Raw genomic sequence first — 16,194 nt, 5'->3', positions numbered from 1 at the left:
CTTGTTTTATACATTTATTGGGTCTTTTTTGAGACAGGGTCTCCGTCACCCAGGCTGGAGTGTAATGTGTAATGCTGCAATCATAGCTTACTGCAGCCTCAAATTCCTGGGCTCAAGCAATCTCCCTGCCTCAGCTTCTCAAATAGCTTCCCAAGTAGCTGGCGCACATCACCATACTCAGCTAATTTTTTTTTTTTTGTAGAGATCAGGTGTTGCTATGTTACCCAGGCTGTTCTCAAGCTCCTGGGCTCAAGTGATCCTCTCACTTGTACCTCCCAAAGTCCTGGGATTGTAGGTGTGAGCTACCAAGCCTGACCAAGTGGTCCTGTTTTACTAGTAGGTAAAGTCTAAGGTGTGCCTTAAAGGCCAGGCCCTGTGGTTGGCACTTTTTCTCCTGGGCCATTGTGGCAAGCAAGCTGACAAGGGTCTGACCCCTGGGGCAGGTTTGGTCTTTCTCGCTCTGTTCTCACTTCTTTCAAGTCTAATCTAGGAGGCTAAATTGGGCCTGGCATGTATTCTCTTATCTATGTTTTACCAGTAGCTCAGCACTGGGAGGTGTGCTGGGCTATTAATAAAGTGGTTTCTTGATCCCCATTTAGCTACTGATCCTTGCCTATAGTTACTTTAGGCAAAAACTCTGCAGACTGGCCAGGTATAAGTGAACTGTTCCCCAGGTTCCTAGCTTACACTCCTCTTGTCACCCCAACAGCCTCTACAGCAGTGTCTAATGTCCAAGCTGATCATGTAGGCACGCTTCTAGACCCATGGTGGCTGGGTCACCCTTGCTGGGAGAGGCTCAGTAATGAGGCCCTGTACTCTCAGCTCTCTTCCCTCTCATTGGGTCATGTATAGTTCTGTTGGGGCTCAGAACACCACAATACCCCGAAGCATTGCACCTTGATTTGCTGAGTATTTTGCACTGAAGGACATTGGAAGGCCTTGGAAGCAAGATCTTTCTGTTCATCTTTTTCTTCCTTTCTCCTGCTCCTTTATCTTTCCCCTAAGGCAGTCCATAGAAACTAAACTCCTCTTTCCCGAAGCAAGCCATAAAACCCAGAAATATTACTCTGACCAAGGCGGCAGGCCATAAGGAAATTCTCTGAGCAACCTCGTCCCATAGTGCGTCACAAGACCCTTGTTCCTGAGGGGTCTTGCCCTATGCCTGGGAGGAAGGACTGCTACACAGAAAGACCAAGAAGAATCTGAACAGGCAGGTCTCGCTAGGCTTCCACCCAGTCTAGACCATTATACCACACTCTTTTGTTCAATTTCATTTCCATACAGCTGTCCATTCTTCATCAAACCTAAGCCCAAAAATACAGTTTTCCTTGGGTCTTCAGTTTTGAGGGTTCCAATGTCATGTAAAACTTTGAATAAATAAAATTTTAATGCTTTTCTCTTGTTAATCTGTCTTTATATTTATAGGAGTATTGGCCATGAATGACCTTCATGCTAGGTGAAGAAAGGGATCACACCTTTTTACCCCTACAGCTCTTCCTTGAGTGAAATCAAGGCACTCCAACCATTTAAGCTGAATAGGGAAAGAAGTCACAAGTAGATAACATGCAGCCTGGGGGAGGAGGGAGGCTTGGGAGCCTTTGGTTTTCAATCCACATTGCACATGAGAAAAACCAGGGGTGCCTTAAAAATACGGATGCCCAGGCATTCTGGGAGGAGAGGAGCCAGGAAGAATCCATTGGGAGATTTTAAAGCATCCCAGATGATTCTACAATGCAGGTTTGGAAGTGCTGCTTTAAGAATCAATGGTTGGGCCTGATGTGGTGACTCACGCCTGTAATCCCAGCACTTTGGGAGGCCGAGGCGGGTGGATCACTTGAGGTCAGGAGTTCAAGACCAGCCTGGCCAACATGGTGAAACCCCATCTCTACTGAAAATACAAAAATTAGCTGGGTGTGGTGGCAGGCACCTATAATCCCAGCTACTCAGGAGGCTGAGGTATGAGAATCGCTTGAGCCCGGGAGGCAGAGGTTGCAGCGAGCTGAGATCACATAGTTGCACTCCAGCTTGGGTGACAGAGCGAGACTCCATCTCAAAAAATAAAAATAAAAAAGAAAGAAAGAAAAAAAAAAGAACCAATGGTCTGCAGGATGTGTGTATCAACCTATTGCCTCCATGATTTACAGCTCCCCCAGAGCTGCAGTTCTCATCCCTACCTCACACTCTATCCCCAAAGCAAGCCAGACCCTAAAGACAGCTGAGCAAACGCTTCAGGTGTATGCACCTTCGCATGCACTGTACAAACTCCTGTTTTCTACAAGTGCAAGTGAAAAGAAAGAAACCTACACCCTTACTATTCAAAATTGATCAATATTATCTGGGAGCTTGTTAGAGCTGCAGAATCTTAGGTCCCATCCCGGACCTGCTGAATCAGAACCGGCATTTCACCGGCATTTCAACAAAATCTCCGGTGATTCCTGCAAGCATCAACATCTGAGAAACACTAGTCATTGTCTGCCGCTGTGCTTCTGAGGGGACTGGGAAGCTTTGGAATCGTGTACAAGCCTGCACCTTCACTGGGAGGTGCTGATTTAGGAGGCTTGCTTGGTTCCTTTGCACTGAGAAAACTTCTTGCTCTGAATCAAAAGGCCTTTCTGATTTGAAGAATGCATATCTTTGGTGGTGCTGAGAGGAAAGATGAGCAACACAGAAAGGCAGACAGGAGGAAACAATCAAGACGTGAGAGATTATTCCTCTGTGAGTTCTGTCGCCGTTCTGAATGAATTGTTTCTGTAATCTACTGCATAATAAATGGGGCTGCTTTCAAGGAGGGGGCTGCAGTTGGGAGTGAGACTCACAGTGTCTCTGTATTTCACGAAGCTGAATGTCACGTTAACCCAGTCTAACTTCATTTTATCCAAGTTTTTCTCCAGAGAGTATTCCTTGCTGGCGGCTGCACCAATGGGCTCCAATCTAAAGAGAGAACACAGCAACAGCAACATCAACAGGAGGCAGAGAAGACATATCAAAGGAGAAACTTCAGGCCAGGCGTGGTGGCTCATGCCTGTAGTCCCAGCACTTTGGGAGGCCAAGGAGGGAGGATTACTTTAGGTCAGGAGTTCGAGACTAGTCTGGGCAACATAACAAAACCCCATCTCCACTAAAAACACAAAAATTAGCCAGGTGTGGTATGTGCCTGTAGTCCCAGCTACTCAGGAGGCTGAGGTGGGAGGATCGCCTGAGCCTGGGAGGTAGAGGTTGCAGTGAGCCAAGATTGTGATTGCACCACTGCACTCCTCTCTGGAAAACAGAGTAAAACTCTGTCTCAAAAAAAAAAAAAAAAAAAAGAGGAGGAATTTCAGCTCAGTCTTAGGAGAATCTCCAAAAGCCCTTAACTTGACCAAAAGGTTTACTATCCTGCTCTAAGATCTGCCAGCTACCACCAGTGTTTTCTCACCCTTGAGAAAGGGTTTCTCACCCTTGGCACCATTGACTTTTTTGGGCCATGTTATGGGTTAAATATTGTCTCCCCGAAAATTCATATATTGAAATTCTAACCCCTAATATCTCGGAATGTAACTCTATTTGGAGAAAGGATCTTTAAAGAGATAATTAAATTAAAATAAGTCATGAGAGTGGGCCCTAATCCACTATAATTCGTGGCCTTATAAGAAGAGATTAGGACCCAGACACACAGAGGGAAGACCATGACAATTCATAGGGGAAGACAGCCATCTGCAAGCCAAGGAGAGAGGCCTCAGAAGGAACCAACTCTGTCTACATCTTGGCCTTGGACTTTAAGCCTCCAGAATTATGAGACAATAAATGTTTGTGGTGTAAGCCACTCAGTCTGTGGTATGTTGTAAGAGCAGCCTGTTCAACAAAAATAACAGCAGGTCATTATTCTGAACTGAGCTCCTGCACTAGACCCCAGCAGACCAGACGAAACCAAAATGGAGTCACTCACGCTAAATGGCATGTAATCAAACTGAATCTTTAAGGAAGGAGATAGATCCCAGAACAGGACAGTTTTTCCTGAAAACAGGAGATTCCAGTCTACCTGAGTCAGAGAATAAGGAAGTTCCCTCTGCTTGAACCCTTATAAAAAAATAACCTGACGTAAATTAATCTTTTTTTTTTTCGTATTGTTCTGTTTCCTTATAAAACTTACCATTGTGCTACTGCCCAGTGGGAACTCTCATTCTGTTTTGGAAAACAGAGGCTGCCCTGATTCATGAATCTTGATTAAAAGCCAATTAGACTATAACTAAATTTATTGCTTTATCTTTTGAAGAGCCCTGGCAAACTAACATAGGCTGAATAATTGTCATGGGGAGTTGTACCATACCTTCTAGGGTGTTTAGCAGCATCCCCGGTCTCTACCCACTAGACGCCAGCAGCAGACTCCCCAGCCCTGTCCCCATCTTTTGCCAGTTGTGACAACCAAAAATGTCTCCAGATATTTCCAAGCGTCCCTTAGGGGTGGGAAATGGCCCCCAGTTGAGAACCACTGTTGTAAGGTCACTAAAATAAGACCTCTTCTTTCCATCTTTGTTTATGCCTAATTTGCCCATATTCTGATTTCTTTTTTTTTTTTTTTTTCCCCCAGACGGAGTCTCATTGCGATGCCCAGGCTGGTGTGCAGTGGTGCGATCTTGGCTCACTGCAACCTCTGCCTCCCGGATTCAAGCGATTCTCCTGCCTCAGCCTCTCGAGCAGCTGGGATTACAGGTGCCCCCTACCATACCTGGCTAATTTTTGTATTTTTAGTAGAGACGGGGTTTCACCATATTGGCCAGGCTGGTCTTGAACTCCTAACCGCAAGCGATCCGCCCGCCTCGGCCTCCCAAAGTGCTGTTATTACAGGCGTGAGCCACCGTGCCCGGCCAGTATTCTGATTTCTTATTCAGATTTTGAACCTCTGTTAATTTATGTGATGGGTCTTGTTCCACTTCCCATCCCTTCCCCTTTCAAAAACACCTACTGTTTTCCTGATACTGGGTCCACCCGTCCATGGCCTCTCTGTTCTACAGAAAGGGGCATAGAGGGAGAGAGAGAAGGGGCAAACAAATTCCTTTCTTCTTGTGCCCACATGGAGATCTGGGTCCTAAAACCCAGGTGTGGCAAAGAATTGGAAAGCCAAGTTCTTGGAAGTGGAAAAAGGGACCGTTCTCTCTGCCTCAGCCCTGTCTTTCATTGTATCCTTCAGTGTAGAAGAGACCATCTGATATTTACTCATAGGTCAGGAAACCAACACTCAGAGGAAGCAAGTGACGTCTCCAAAATCACATAGCCAGGGAGTCCTGGAACTGGGTATTGACGCCAGTTCCTCCTAATTGGACTCCTACCCTGATGTTTCTTCTTCCACCCTTATAATGTGCCTTCTCCCTTCTCTTTCTTAGAAAGAGCAATAGAACTAGGCCAGGCATGGTGGCTCAATCCTCTAATCCCAGCACTATGGGAAGCCAAGGCGGGTGAATCACCTGAGGTCAGGAGTTTGAGACCAGCCTGACCAACATGGTGAAACCCTGTCTCTACTAAAAATACAAAATTAGCCTGGTGTGGTGGCACATGCCTGTAATCCCAGCTACTTGGGAGGCTGAGGCAGGAAAATCGCTTGAACCTGGGAGGCGAAGGTTGCATTGAGCCAAGATCATGCCATTGCACTCGAGCCTGGGCAACAAGAGTAAAATTCCATCTTAAAAAAAAAAAAAGAGTAACAGAACTAACAGAACTGTTCACATGTGTTCAATCAAATAGGACCAATTAAATAGAGCTGAGAACCCTCATTTAGCCTTGAGAAGGGAGGAAGATTAGGGGCAGAAAATTACAAACAAGGACTGATCAGGACCTCAGCAGTGTGGTCATTGACTTAAATATGGCCTATGAGAGGCGACCAAAATGAGTGTGTATATTGGGAATAATTAATAAAGGCAGGTGCCAGCCCAGATGAGTATGAGACAAGCAGTCACAAGGCCCAGCCTCCAGTGCTCACTGGCTCTGCGGCCTGTGGCCTCAGGTCCCCATATGCCCGTATCACAGGCTTTTGGGTTCAATTAAATAAGACCAAATGCTGGCACCAGGCCTCATGAATTACCCTAGGTTATGACTTAGAATGCAAATGATTGCACAGATGAGGGATTAATCAGTTTGGGAATTCATGAAATATATCAAGAGTTGACCTCACCCAAAATGTGCTGGAGAAGCTCATTAACTATAAGCTGTGATAAAGCTGCATTAACTGTGGTGTGGGTGGAATACATGCAATATCACACCTCCCTAAATGGTGGTGGCTGAGTCTCCAGACATGGAATCAGTTCAGGTGACATGCCTTTTCTCCTAATCCTAACTCTAATCACCTAGCTGCTTCCCATGTTACAAATGGAACCACAGAAATAAACAAAGCCAAGGTGCTTCCACTTCTGAATTGGTCACAGTTGAACATGTGTGCATGGAAAGTATAAGAAGAGCTGTATGTTTTTTTGCTCACTCGCTGTCTCCGGAGAGGGGTTTACTTTTTTGGTGGTGAAGGGTCATGATTAAGGCCCGCCTGGTAATGGAACCCTGCTGATGTTCAAATCTTGAATCTTTCCTAAGTGAAATGTTCGTTCTTTCAGTTACTAGCTGTGATCAACAGCTAATAATCTGAAGTCTATTTCCTCATCTGTAAAATGAGAATAATATTAGGACTGTAGGACCTAGGACACTAGGTTTTTGTGATGGATAAATGTGTTAAGGTCGGGCGTGGTGGCTCATGCCTGTAATCCCAGCACTTTGGCAGGCCAAGGCAGATGGATCACCTGAGATCAGGAGTTCAAGACCAGCTTGGCCAACATGATGAAACCCCATCTCTACAAAAATGCAAAAAGTAGCCAGGCATGATGGCAGGTGCCTGTAATCCCAGCCACTTGGGAGGTTGAGGCAGAAGAATTGCTTGAATCCAGGCGGCGGAGGTTGCAGTGAGCTGAGATTGCACCATTACGCTCCAGCCTGAGAGACAGAGTGACACTCTGTTTCTAAAGATAAAAAATAAATAAATAAATAAATAAATAAATAAATATAAAGGGTTAAGGTATACAAAATGCTGAGTGCAGCATAAGTGTTGAATAGCTAGTGTCTCTTGGAAAGATCTTACTTGGAGAAAGTGAGGCCCTTTGGCCAAAAAAACCTAAGGATTTTTATCCTACGCCTGATAAAAATGTATGCTTCTCTAGGCCTGCTCCTTAATAAGGAAGATAGCGGTGGTACTGGAGAGGCATCAAAGTATTTAGGTGACAGAGAGATTCAAGAGCTGGGAAGTGCCTTAAATTAGACCTGCTCTGGTGCAGTATGAGTGGGGAATTCTCAGCCTTTCATGTATCAGAATCACCTGGAGCAGTGCTGTCCATTAGAAATATAAAGTGAGCCACATATATAATTTTAAAGTTTCTCGCCTGTAATCACAGCACTTTGGGAGGCTGAGGTGGGCAGATCTCCTGCGGTCAGGAGTTCAAGACCAGCCTGGCCAACATGGGAAACCCCATCTCTACCAAAAATACAAAAATTAACCAGGCGTGGTGGTGGGACGGAGCCTGTAATCCCAGCTACTTGGGAGGCTGAGGCAGGAGAATCGCTTGAACATGGGAAGTGGAGGTTGCAGTGAGCTGAGATCACGCCATTGCACTCTGGCCTGGGTGACAGAGTGAGACTCTGTCTCCAAAATAAAATAAAATAAAGTTTCTAGTAGCCACATTTAAAAAATATTAAAAGATATAGGTGAAATTCGTTCCAATAATGTATTTGACTCAATATATACAAAATATTATCATTTCAATATTAATCGACATTAAAAATTGTTAGGTATTTTGCATTCCTTTTTCTTGTAGTATGTCTTCGAAATCAAGCCTGTATTTTATACTTACAGCACATCTAATTCAGACTAGCTGGACTGTAGGGGCTCAGTGGCCACACATGGCCAGTGGATGCTGCTTTGGACAGTGCTGACCTGGAGGATTTGTTAAAGTGCAGATTGCAGGGCCCATCCACAGAATTTGATTATGTGGGTTGGGTGGGCCCTGAAAATGTACCTTCTAGCTAGTTCCTAGCTGATGCTGATGTAGCGGGTCTGGGTGCCACACCTGCCTAGCAGGGTCTCCAGTCCAGGCAATGTAACATCTCCCCAACCATCACCCTGAAGGAGGTGTGGAAAAGCAAGCAGGGTCCTGAGAAGCTCTGTTCTAGACATAGCATTCAAATAGCAAAATTCTCACACACACAAACTCCAGGGGAATTCGGAGAAGGGAAGAAAGCAAGAGAAGAGACCTTTTTTTTTTTTTTTTTTTTTTTTTTAGTTAAGATAGAGTCTCACTCTGTCGCCCAGGCTGGAGTGCAATGGCACTATCTTGGCTCACTGCAACCTCTGCCTCCTGGGTCCAAGCCATCCTCTGGCCTTAGCTTCCTGAGTAGCTGGGACTACAGGTGTGTGCCACCGTGCCTGGCTAACTTTTGTATTTTTAGTAGAAATGGGTGTTTCACCATGTTGGCCAGGCTGGTCTTGAACTCCTGACCTCAACTGATCTGCCTGCCTTGGCCCCCCAGAGTGCTGAAATTACAGGCATGAGCCACGATGCCCAGGCGAGAACAGACTTTTTCTTGGACCAGGTTTCATACAGTCTTAAAGCTCAGAGAGTGTTGTTGCTTTGTTTGTTTAAAGAAAAGGAAACTGAGGTACAGAAAGGTTGAATGGTTTTGCCCCCAATCACTGACAGCTGGGCTTGAAGCTCAGGTTCAAAAAACATTAAAAAAAAAATTCCCTTTGAAATAAAATCCATGACTCAATTTTCTAGTCATAACCCATCAGCAGTTCTGCAGCTAAAAACAGAAGCTTCACCAGTACGAGTTGGGAGTTGGAGGTAATTAAGTAGCCTTAAGCCACCCTACACCACAAGGAAAAGAATAAAATAAACAGCCCTATATGGGGCCAATCGGATCACTGTGGGAACTTACAGATCCTTTGACCAAAACCCTTCCTGAAGGAGGGGATAAGCCCTTACTTTTCAACGAATTTGCCGAATCCAAATTCGAGCATATTTGAGAGGCAGGTCGTTTCGGTGGGCTTTATCTCATAGCCGACAATCTCACTGATCTGCAAAGAAAAGAGGAAAGCAAGTGTTTATTGTTTAAGGCAGTGCTGTCCGTAGAACCTTCTGTGATGATGGAGATGTTTTTTTTCTGCACTGCTCAGCACAATAGCCACAAGCGGCAGGTGGCTGTTGAGCACCGGAGATGTGGCTAGTGTGACTGAGGAACTTATTTTTAAATTCAATTAAAAAATATTTTTGAGACAGAGTCTCACCCTGTCTCCCAAGCTGGAGTGCAATAGTGCCATCATAGCTCACTGCTGCTTTGACCTCCCAGGCCCAAGCAATCCTCCCATCTCAGCCTCCCCAGTAGCTGGGGCCACAGGCACACATCGCCATGCCTGGCTAATTTTTAAATTTATCGTAGAGATAGGGTCTTGCTGTGTTGCTCAGAGTGGTCTCAAACTCCTGGCCTCAAGCGATCCTCCCACCTCAGCCTCCGAAAGTAGTCGTATTACAGGAGTGAGCCACCACACCCAGCTGATTTTAATTAGACAGGGTCTTGCTCTGTTGCGCAGGCTGAAATGCAGTGGTGTGATCATGACTCCCTGCAGCCTTGATCTCCCAGGCTCAAGTGGTCCTCCTGCCTCAACCTCCTGAGCAGCTGGGACCACCAGCATACAGCACCATGCCTGGCTAATTTTTTTCTTTTTTAAAATTTTTTTGTAGAGATGGGGTCTCACTATGTTTTCCAGGCTGGTCTTGAACTCCTGGCCTCAAGCTATCCTCCCACCTTGATCTCCCAAAATGCTGGGATTACAGGTGTGAGCTATCATGCCCAGACCCTTTTACCTTTTAAAATGTGACTACTAGAAACTTTAAAATTATTGGCTGGGTGCGGTAGCTCACTCCTGTAATCCCAGCACTTTGGGAGGCTGAGGCGGGCGGATCACATGAGATCAGGAGTTCAAGACCAGCCTGTCAAACATTGTGAAACTCTGTCTCTTCTAAAAACACAAAAATTAGCCAGGCATGGTGGCGGGTGCCTGCAATCCTAGCTACTTGGGAGGCTGAGGCAAAAGAACAGCTTGAACCTGGGAGGCAGAGGCAGGAATCAGCCAAGATTGCACCACTGCACTCCAGCCTGGGCAACAGAGTGAGACTCCATCTCAAAAAAAAAAAAAAAAAAAAATTACACAAATGGCTCACGTTATATTTCTACTACTCACAGAGGGCCAGTTTTGGCATCTATCAGTGCAGTTTCTCCCTAAGATCAAATGTTACCTTGTTCCATCTTGTTTTTTTTTTTTTAACAGTTAAATTTTTATTATTTTTAAAATTTTTCTTTTTCCATACTTTTTTATTTTTTTGAGACAGAGTCTTGCTCTGTTGCCCAGGTTGGAGTGCAATGGCGCAATCTTGGCTCACTGCAATCTCCGTCTCCTGGGTCCAATGATTTTCCTGCCTCAGCCTCCCAAGTAGCTGGGATTACAGGCGCACGCCACCACACCTGGCTAATTTTTGAATTTTTAGTAGAAATGGGGTTTCACTATGTTGGCCAGACTGGTCTCAAACTCCTGACCTCAGGTGATGTGTCTGCCTCAGCCTCCCAAACCGTTGGGATTACAGGCCTGAGCCACCGTGCCTGGCCAGACCAGGAGACTTTTTTAGACAGACAAAGCACAAAAGCAAGGAACCCAGAAGTAGTTACCGTTGAAATAACGGTCTTGGAAGACCAACAGTGTTATAGGCACATGATGAAAAAATAACCAAAATAACACTAATTGCAAACAGGACATCAGAAATGTACCTTAGTGTGGTGATCCAAAAAGCCTTTTAGATTTGTGGCTTCCATTTTGCTTTAAACCGCAGTAGCGACCCCTTTGCTGTTATCTATAAAGTCTGTGCCCCAAACATAAGGCTCTAACTTTTTCTGCCTATGTTCTGTAAATGACCAGAACTCCCAGCCTGGCTTCAGAAGACCCAGCTTCTAGACTTGAGTGCTACGAGTGGTTCATCCTTCAGATCCCCCTGCCAGAGCCGGCATCCATGGCAGTGGATCTCCTGAGTTAGGCGTCAGGGCAGAGAATGACATCCCCAGGCGTGGGGCTCTCCCCGGGGTGGCCTGTGGTATGACCTATATACACTGCAGGGAGGAATGGGCTCTGCATAGGGGCAGCCCGGAGAGTATCTGGGGGCCTTTGTCCTTTCTGAACTTGCCTCTTAACTGCTCAGCCCACTGGGCTTCCATTTAGGTGCTCACTCCTTGGGAGCCACTGTCCTGGGGCTGAGCTCCCTGGTCCCTCTCACTGTGGTTTACTGCCCCCTACTGCCTGCTCCCTTCCTCTGACCGGAACTTTTTTGCCTTCTTGACTTCCAGGCTGAGTCAAACAGCGTAGAAAAATTCCAACCCCCTTCCCCACCACCAACTAGCCATCTGACAACTCATCTCTCCAAGTCTCAGTTTTCCTATCCGTGAAATGGAGATGATAATAATCTCCACTTCAAAGGCCGGTTTTAAGGATGAAATGTGAGAATCCAAATAAAGTATGCAACACTGAACCCAGCACCATAGCTGGTACTCAGTACATTTTCAATATTATCATTATTATTATTTTATTATCATTGTAAGAAATATTTTTCCAATCATTTAAGTGGCCCATAAATGAGAATTATGAATGTCTAGGAATGGTTAGAATGTCTTTATTTATTTATTTATTTATTTATTTATTTATTTATTTATTGAGACAGGGTCTTGCTCTGTCGCTCAGGCGGGACTGCAGTGGCGCAATCACAGCTCACTGCAGACTCAACCTCCCAGGCTCAAGTGATCCTCCCACCTTAGCCTCCTTAGTAGCTGGGACTACAGGCATGCTGCCACCATGCCTGGCTAATTTTTTTGTATTTCTTGATGGGGGTTTTGTAGTGTTGCCCGGGCTGGTTCTCAGACTCCTGGGCTCAAGCAACCCACTTGCCTCAGCCTCTCAAAGTCCTGGGATTACAGGTGTGAGCCACCGCACCTGGCTGGAATTTTTTAAATTTAAATTTAATTTTAAATTAATTAATTTTTTAAATAGACGGGGTCACACTACATTGCCCAGGTTGGCCTCAAGCTCCTGGCCTCAAGTGATCCTCCTGCCTCGGCCTCCTAAAGTGCTGAGATTAGTGGCATGATAAGCTACCACGCTTGGCCTGGGTGGGATTTTTTGAGTGCCCACGTACGAGAATAGCATCATAGAGGAAGCACCAGGCAGAGCAGATGGCTTTCCCAGCCCTGCGGCATGTTCTCCAAACGCCATCGACAAAGACACTCTTGATAGTGCCATCTCATAGAGAAACCTGGTACTACCAGAGGCTACTGCCCCACCTAAGCTCCCTAACCCCCCCTTACCCCCCGATGCAGGTCAAAGTCCTAGTTAGGCTGGGTCCGTAGGGGAAGGCACCCCATGATCACCAACTGACAGCAACTCCCACTCTGCAGATCCCTCTGCTGGGGCGTTTTGAAACCAGAAGTCATGACCAGGCACCGTGGCTCACGCCTGTAATCCCAGCACTTTAGGAGGCCAAGGCAGGAGTATCACTTGAGGCCAGGAGTTCGAGACCAGCCTGGGCAACATAGTGAGACCCTCCCCCCATCTCTATTTTAAAAATTAATTAATTAAAATTACAATTAAAAAATATCCCAGCCAGGCACAGTGGCTCATCCCTATAATCCCAGCACTTTGGGAGGTTGAGGTGGGTGGATCACCTGAGGTCAGGAGTTCAAGACCAGCCTGGCCAACATGGTGAAATCTCATCTCTAGTAAAAATACAGAAATTAGCAGGGCGTGGTGGCACATGCCTGCAGTCCCAGCTACTCAGGAGACGGAGGCAGGAGAATTGCTTGAATGCAGTGAGCTGATATCACGTCACTGCACTCCAGCCTGGGGGACACAGTGAGATTCCATCTCAAAAAAAAAAGAAAGAAAGAAAAAACAGAAGTCTACTCAGACAGCCTGTCCCTTCTCTGTACAGCACTCCACCCTTTGCTTAGGTCTCAAGTCTCAAGACTTTTTGGGCAACTGAAAGTAGCTCCTCCCTACAAAAAAAACCCTGACTCTCTCACGTATTAAGAGAGTCTTCCTCTATCTTCCTAGGGAGAGCAAAGTGCTCCTTGTCACTGTGTTGTCACTGGGTCCTTTCAGAGAGAATTTCCTCAGTCTTATATGTGTTTTTTTTTCCCCCCCGTTTCCCAGGCTGGAGTGCAGTGACACGATCACAGCTCAATGCAGTCTTGACATCCCTGGCCCAAGCAATCTTCTCACCTCAGCTTCCCAAGTAGCTGGGACCACAAATGTACACCACCACGCTTAGCTAATTGATTAATTAATTAGGGAGAGATGGGGGTCTCACTGTGTTGCCCAGGCTGGGCTCAAACTATCCTCCTGCCTCAGCTTCTCAAAGTGTTGGGACTGTGGTCTTGAGCCACCATGCCTGGTCTTGAATGTGGTTCTGAGAGGGGGAATTATAGGCTAAGTCAGAGAAGAATCTGCCCAGAGAAAGCCATTTTCACTTCCAATTCCACACAGAGTGACTCTGGTAGAGGATGTTTCAAGGCCATTGCTAGCCCTTGGATGTGATGATTATTTTAGAAACACAGTGAGTTTTCTTTTTTCTGCTTAGTGTTCACACCACACTTATCACCCTCACACTTGGTTCCTTATAAAAATCCCAGCTATTTTTAAGGAGAAATTTATTATTCTAATTTGTAGCCCCAAAGGGCTAAGAGAAGAGTGCAAAATTATTTCTGAACCTGTTTGACAATGAAATGCCACACCAAAGTCATCCTAAGTGGGAATCATCTGGTATTATCAGCAACCCCCAGGGAGGGATGTGACTTTCTTTTTTGCACATCCTAGGTCAAGGAGCAAATCAAGATCCTCTTACTATATTGAACATCCTTGTTGCACTTTGGAGGCTCTTGGCCTCCAAAAGCCCATCTGCTTAGGAAGCAGGAAGGAGACCCTTTGTGACCATTGGCTGGAACAACACTCAGTGAACCACGAGCAATGGGGGTTCCAAGGAAAGGGCCAACCTGTTCAGGGGGCGGGGAGTTCATTCTCTTCCTTCAGAAGCCTTGCCATTCTCATTTGCTATCCCTTTGCCCTTAAGTAGATTATCCTTTAGGAAAGGAGAAGCTTGACCTAGTAATATTTCCTGCCTTCCCAAGGACAGCCAGGGCCAGGCCTGGGTTGGGCTACTTGGGGGCGGGCAGTGATTGATAGAAACCTGCTGCCAGTGCCGGTCTTTCATTCCTGGGTTGCAGGAAATACTGAGGATGGGAATGTACTGCTTGAACTTATCGATCTTGATCTTCAAATTCTCTGCTAAGCGCCTGGGTGCAGGCACATCAGATAAGGTCTTGATCAGTTTATACGTTGTCCTCCACATATTCCCTATCTCCTCTGCAATTTGCTCAGCATTCAGTAAGAAGAGGGGTCCTGAAAGAGAAGAGTGAGGGAAGGGTCAGACCATCATGTGGATGTTAGTCATGCATACCTTTAATTCCCTGAACTTAGAGCTGTGCCTCCTGTCGTTTAGAGACTGGAACACATATAGGCTTTGAGGATCTGAAACCTGCACTTAGCCAGTGGAACCTTTGGTATGATATAGGACTTTTCTAAGCCTCAACAGTAACTCCTGTGACACACGGGTAATAATGGATACCCTGGAGGGTGATTGTGGAAATTCAGTGAGATAATGTATAGTGGCTAACATAATGCCTGGCACGTAATGGATGTACAATTAGCATATCAATAGTTTTTTGTTTTGTTTTGTTTTGTTTTCGGCCAGTTGCAGTGGCTTACACTTGTAATCCCAGCATTTGGGGAGGCCAAGGTGGGAGGACTGCTTGAGCCTAGGAGTTTGAGACCAGGCTGGGCAACATAGTAAGACCCTGTCTCTACAAAAATAAGAAGAAAAATAAAAAAGAAAAAAAAATTGTTATTATCGCTTTTAGAAGCTGTTATAATAGTAATAAAAAGTGCTTCACAAAAGCCGTGAAATATTAAACATTGGGGAAAGGTGAATGGAGATATGAGAGGTCTCCGTTTTGTTCCGGCAATTTTTATGTAAGTTTGAAATTATTTTAAAAACAGGGCAGGGCACAGTAGCTCACGTCTATAACCCCAGTACTTTGGGAGGCTGAGGCAGGCAGATTGCTTGAGGTCAGGAGTTCAAGATCAGCCTGGGCAACATGGTTAAACCTCATTTCTACTGAAAATGCAAAAAATTAGCCAGGCGTGGTGGCACGCTCTGTAGTCCTACCTATTTGGAAGGCTGGGGTGGAAGGATCACGTGAGCCCAGGAGGTGGAGGTTGCAGTGAGCCAGGATAGTGCCATTGCCCTCCAGCCTCAACACAGTGAGACTCTGTCAAAAATATATATATATTTTAAAAACAAAGAGTAACATTTCATTGTTTAAACTTGCTCCAAAACACTAATTTCCTTCCCCTTCCTTTATTTTGCTAAGAACCTTTAGCATTTGGGTTTCATATCTGGCCAAGACCTTTCCATGCTACTGCCCCTGCTTGGATATTTCGAATTGGTATTAACCCTTGCTATGTGATGTTGCTAACTTACTCAAAGACACTTTTCTTTCAGGAGTGCTGAAACTAAATATAACTTCATTAATTTCACATGCTTCATCAACCCAACATTTTTGTTAAGTAATAAAAAATTTAAATTTAAAAAAAAAAAGTATCTTTCATGCACCAGGAAATATTGTAGGTGCCGGGCTAGAATAGAAAGGCACCTACGCGACAAGTGAGTAGCCTCTACTTGGGAGGGTTTGGCTGAATTATCACAGTGACTTTCCCAGTAGGATGAATAAATTAGGTAAGGCTAACACTTCATTGTTCCCACTCTATAGTTGTAAGAGTGAAGCACAAACAGAGTGACTTGCCTGGGTTATTTGCAATCACTCAGGCAAAAAGGAGTAGTAGAATTTCTGTTAGAAGAAATTTCCCTCTGGTTATGATTATCTAGAGACAGCCTGAACTGACAAATCTATATCTACAACAAGAGAGAAGAATATAAAACAATCCAGGGATTTTAGACACTGCTATTTGAAGAGCAGTTATGGATCCCTTTATCCACATGCCTTGGTAGCTTCTCACCTCATAGCTTACGGCAAGGC

The 16,194-nt window shown here is 45.3% G+C and overlaps 1 protein-coding gene across 3 annotated transcripts in view; it reads right to left on the bottom strand.

Moving 5' to 3' along the window:
• DNAH3 (dynein axonemal heavy chain 3) overlaps positions 1–16,194 on the bottom strand; it is a 208,189-nt gene that overhangs the window by 129,911 nt on the left and 62,084 nt on the right. For all 3 annotated transcript variants that reach the window (XM_021931814.2, XM_021931815.2, XM_021931813.2), the window contains 3 exons: positions 14,286–14,497; positions 8,991–9,082; positions 2,817–2,931 (listed from right to left, as the gene is read on the bottom strand). In XM_021931814.2, coding sequence (XP_021787506.2) covers positions 2,817–2,931; positions 8,991–9,082; positions 14,286–14,497 — 419 coding nt within the window. The remainder of the gene's footprint in view (positions 1–2,816; positions 2,932–8,990; positions 9,083–14,285; positions 14,498–16,194) is intronic.

Source organism: Papio anubis, chromosome 18 (genome assembly GCF_008728515.1).
Source record: "Papio anubis isolate 15944 chromosome 18, Panubis1.0, whole genome shotgun sequence".
NCBI classification, from domain to species: Eukaryota; Metazoa; Chordata; class Mammalia; order Primates; family Cercopithecidae; genus Papio; species Papio anubis.
Note: the sequence above shows the minus strand (reverse complement) of the source record. Positions and strands in the feature narration are given on the sequence as shown.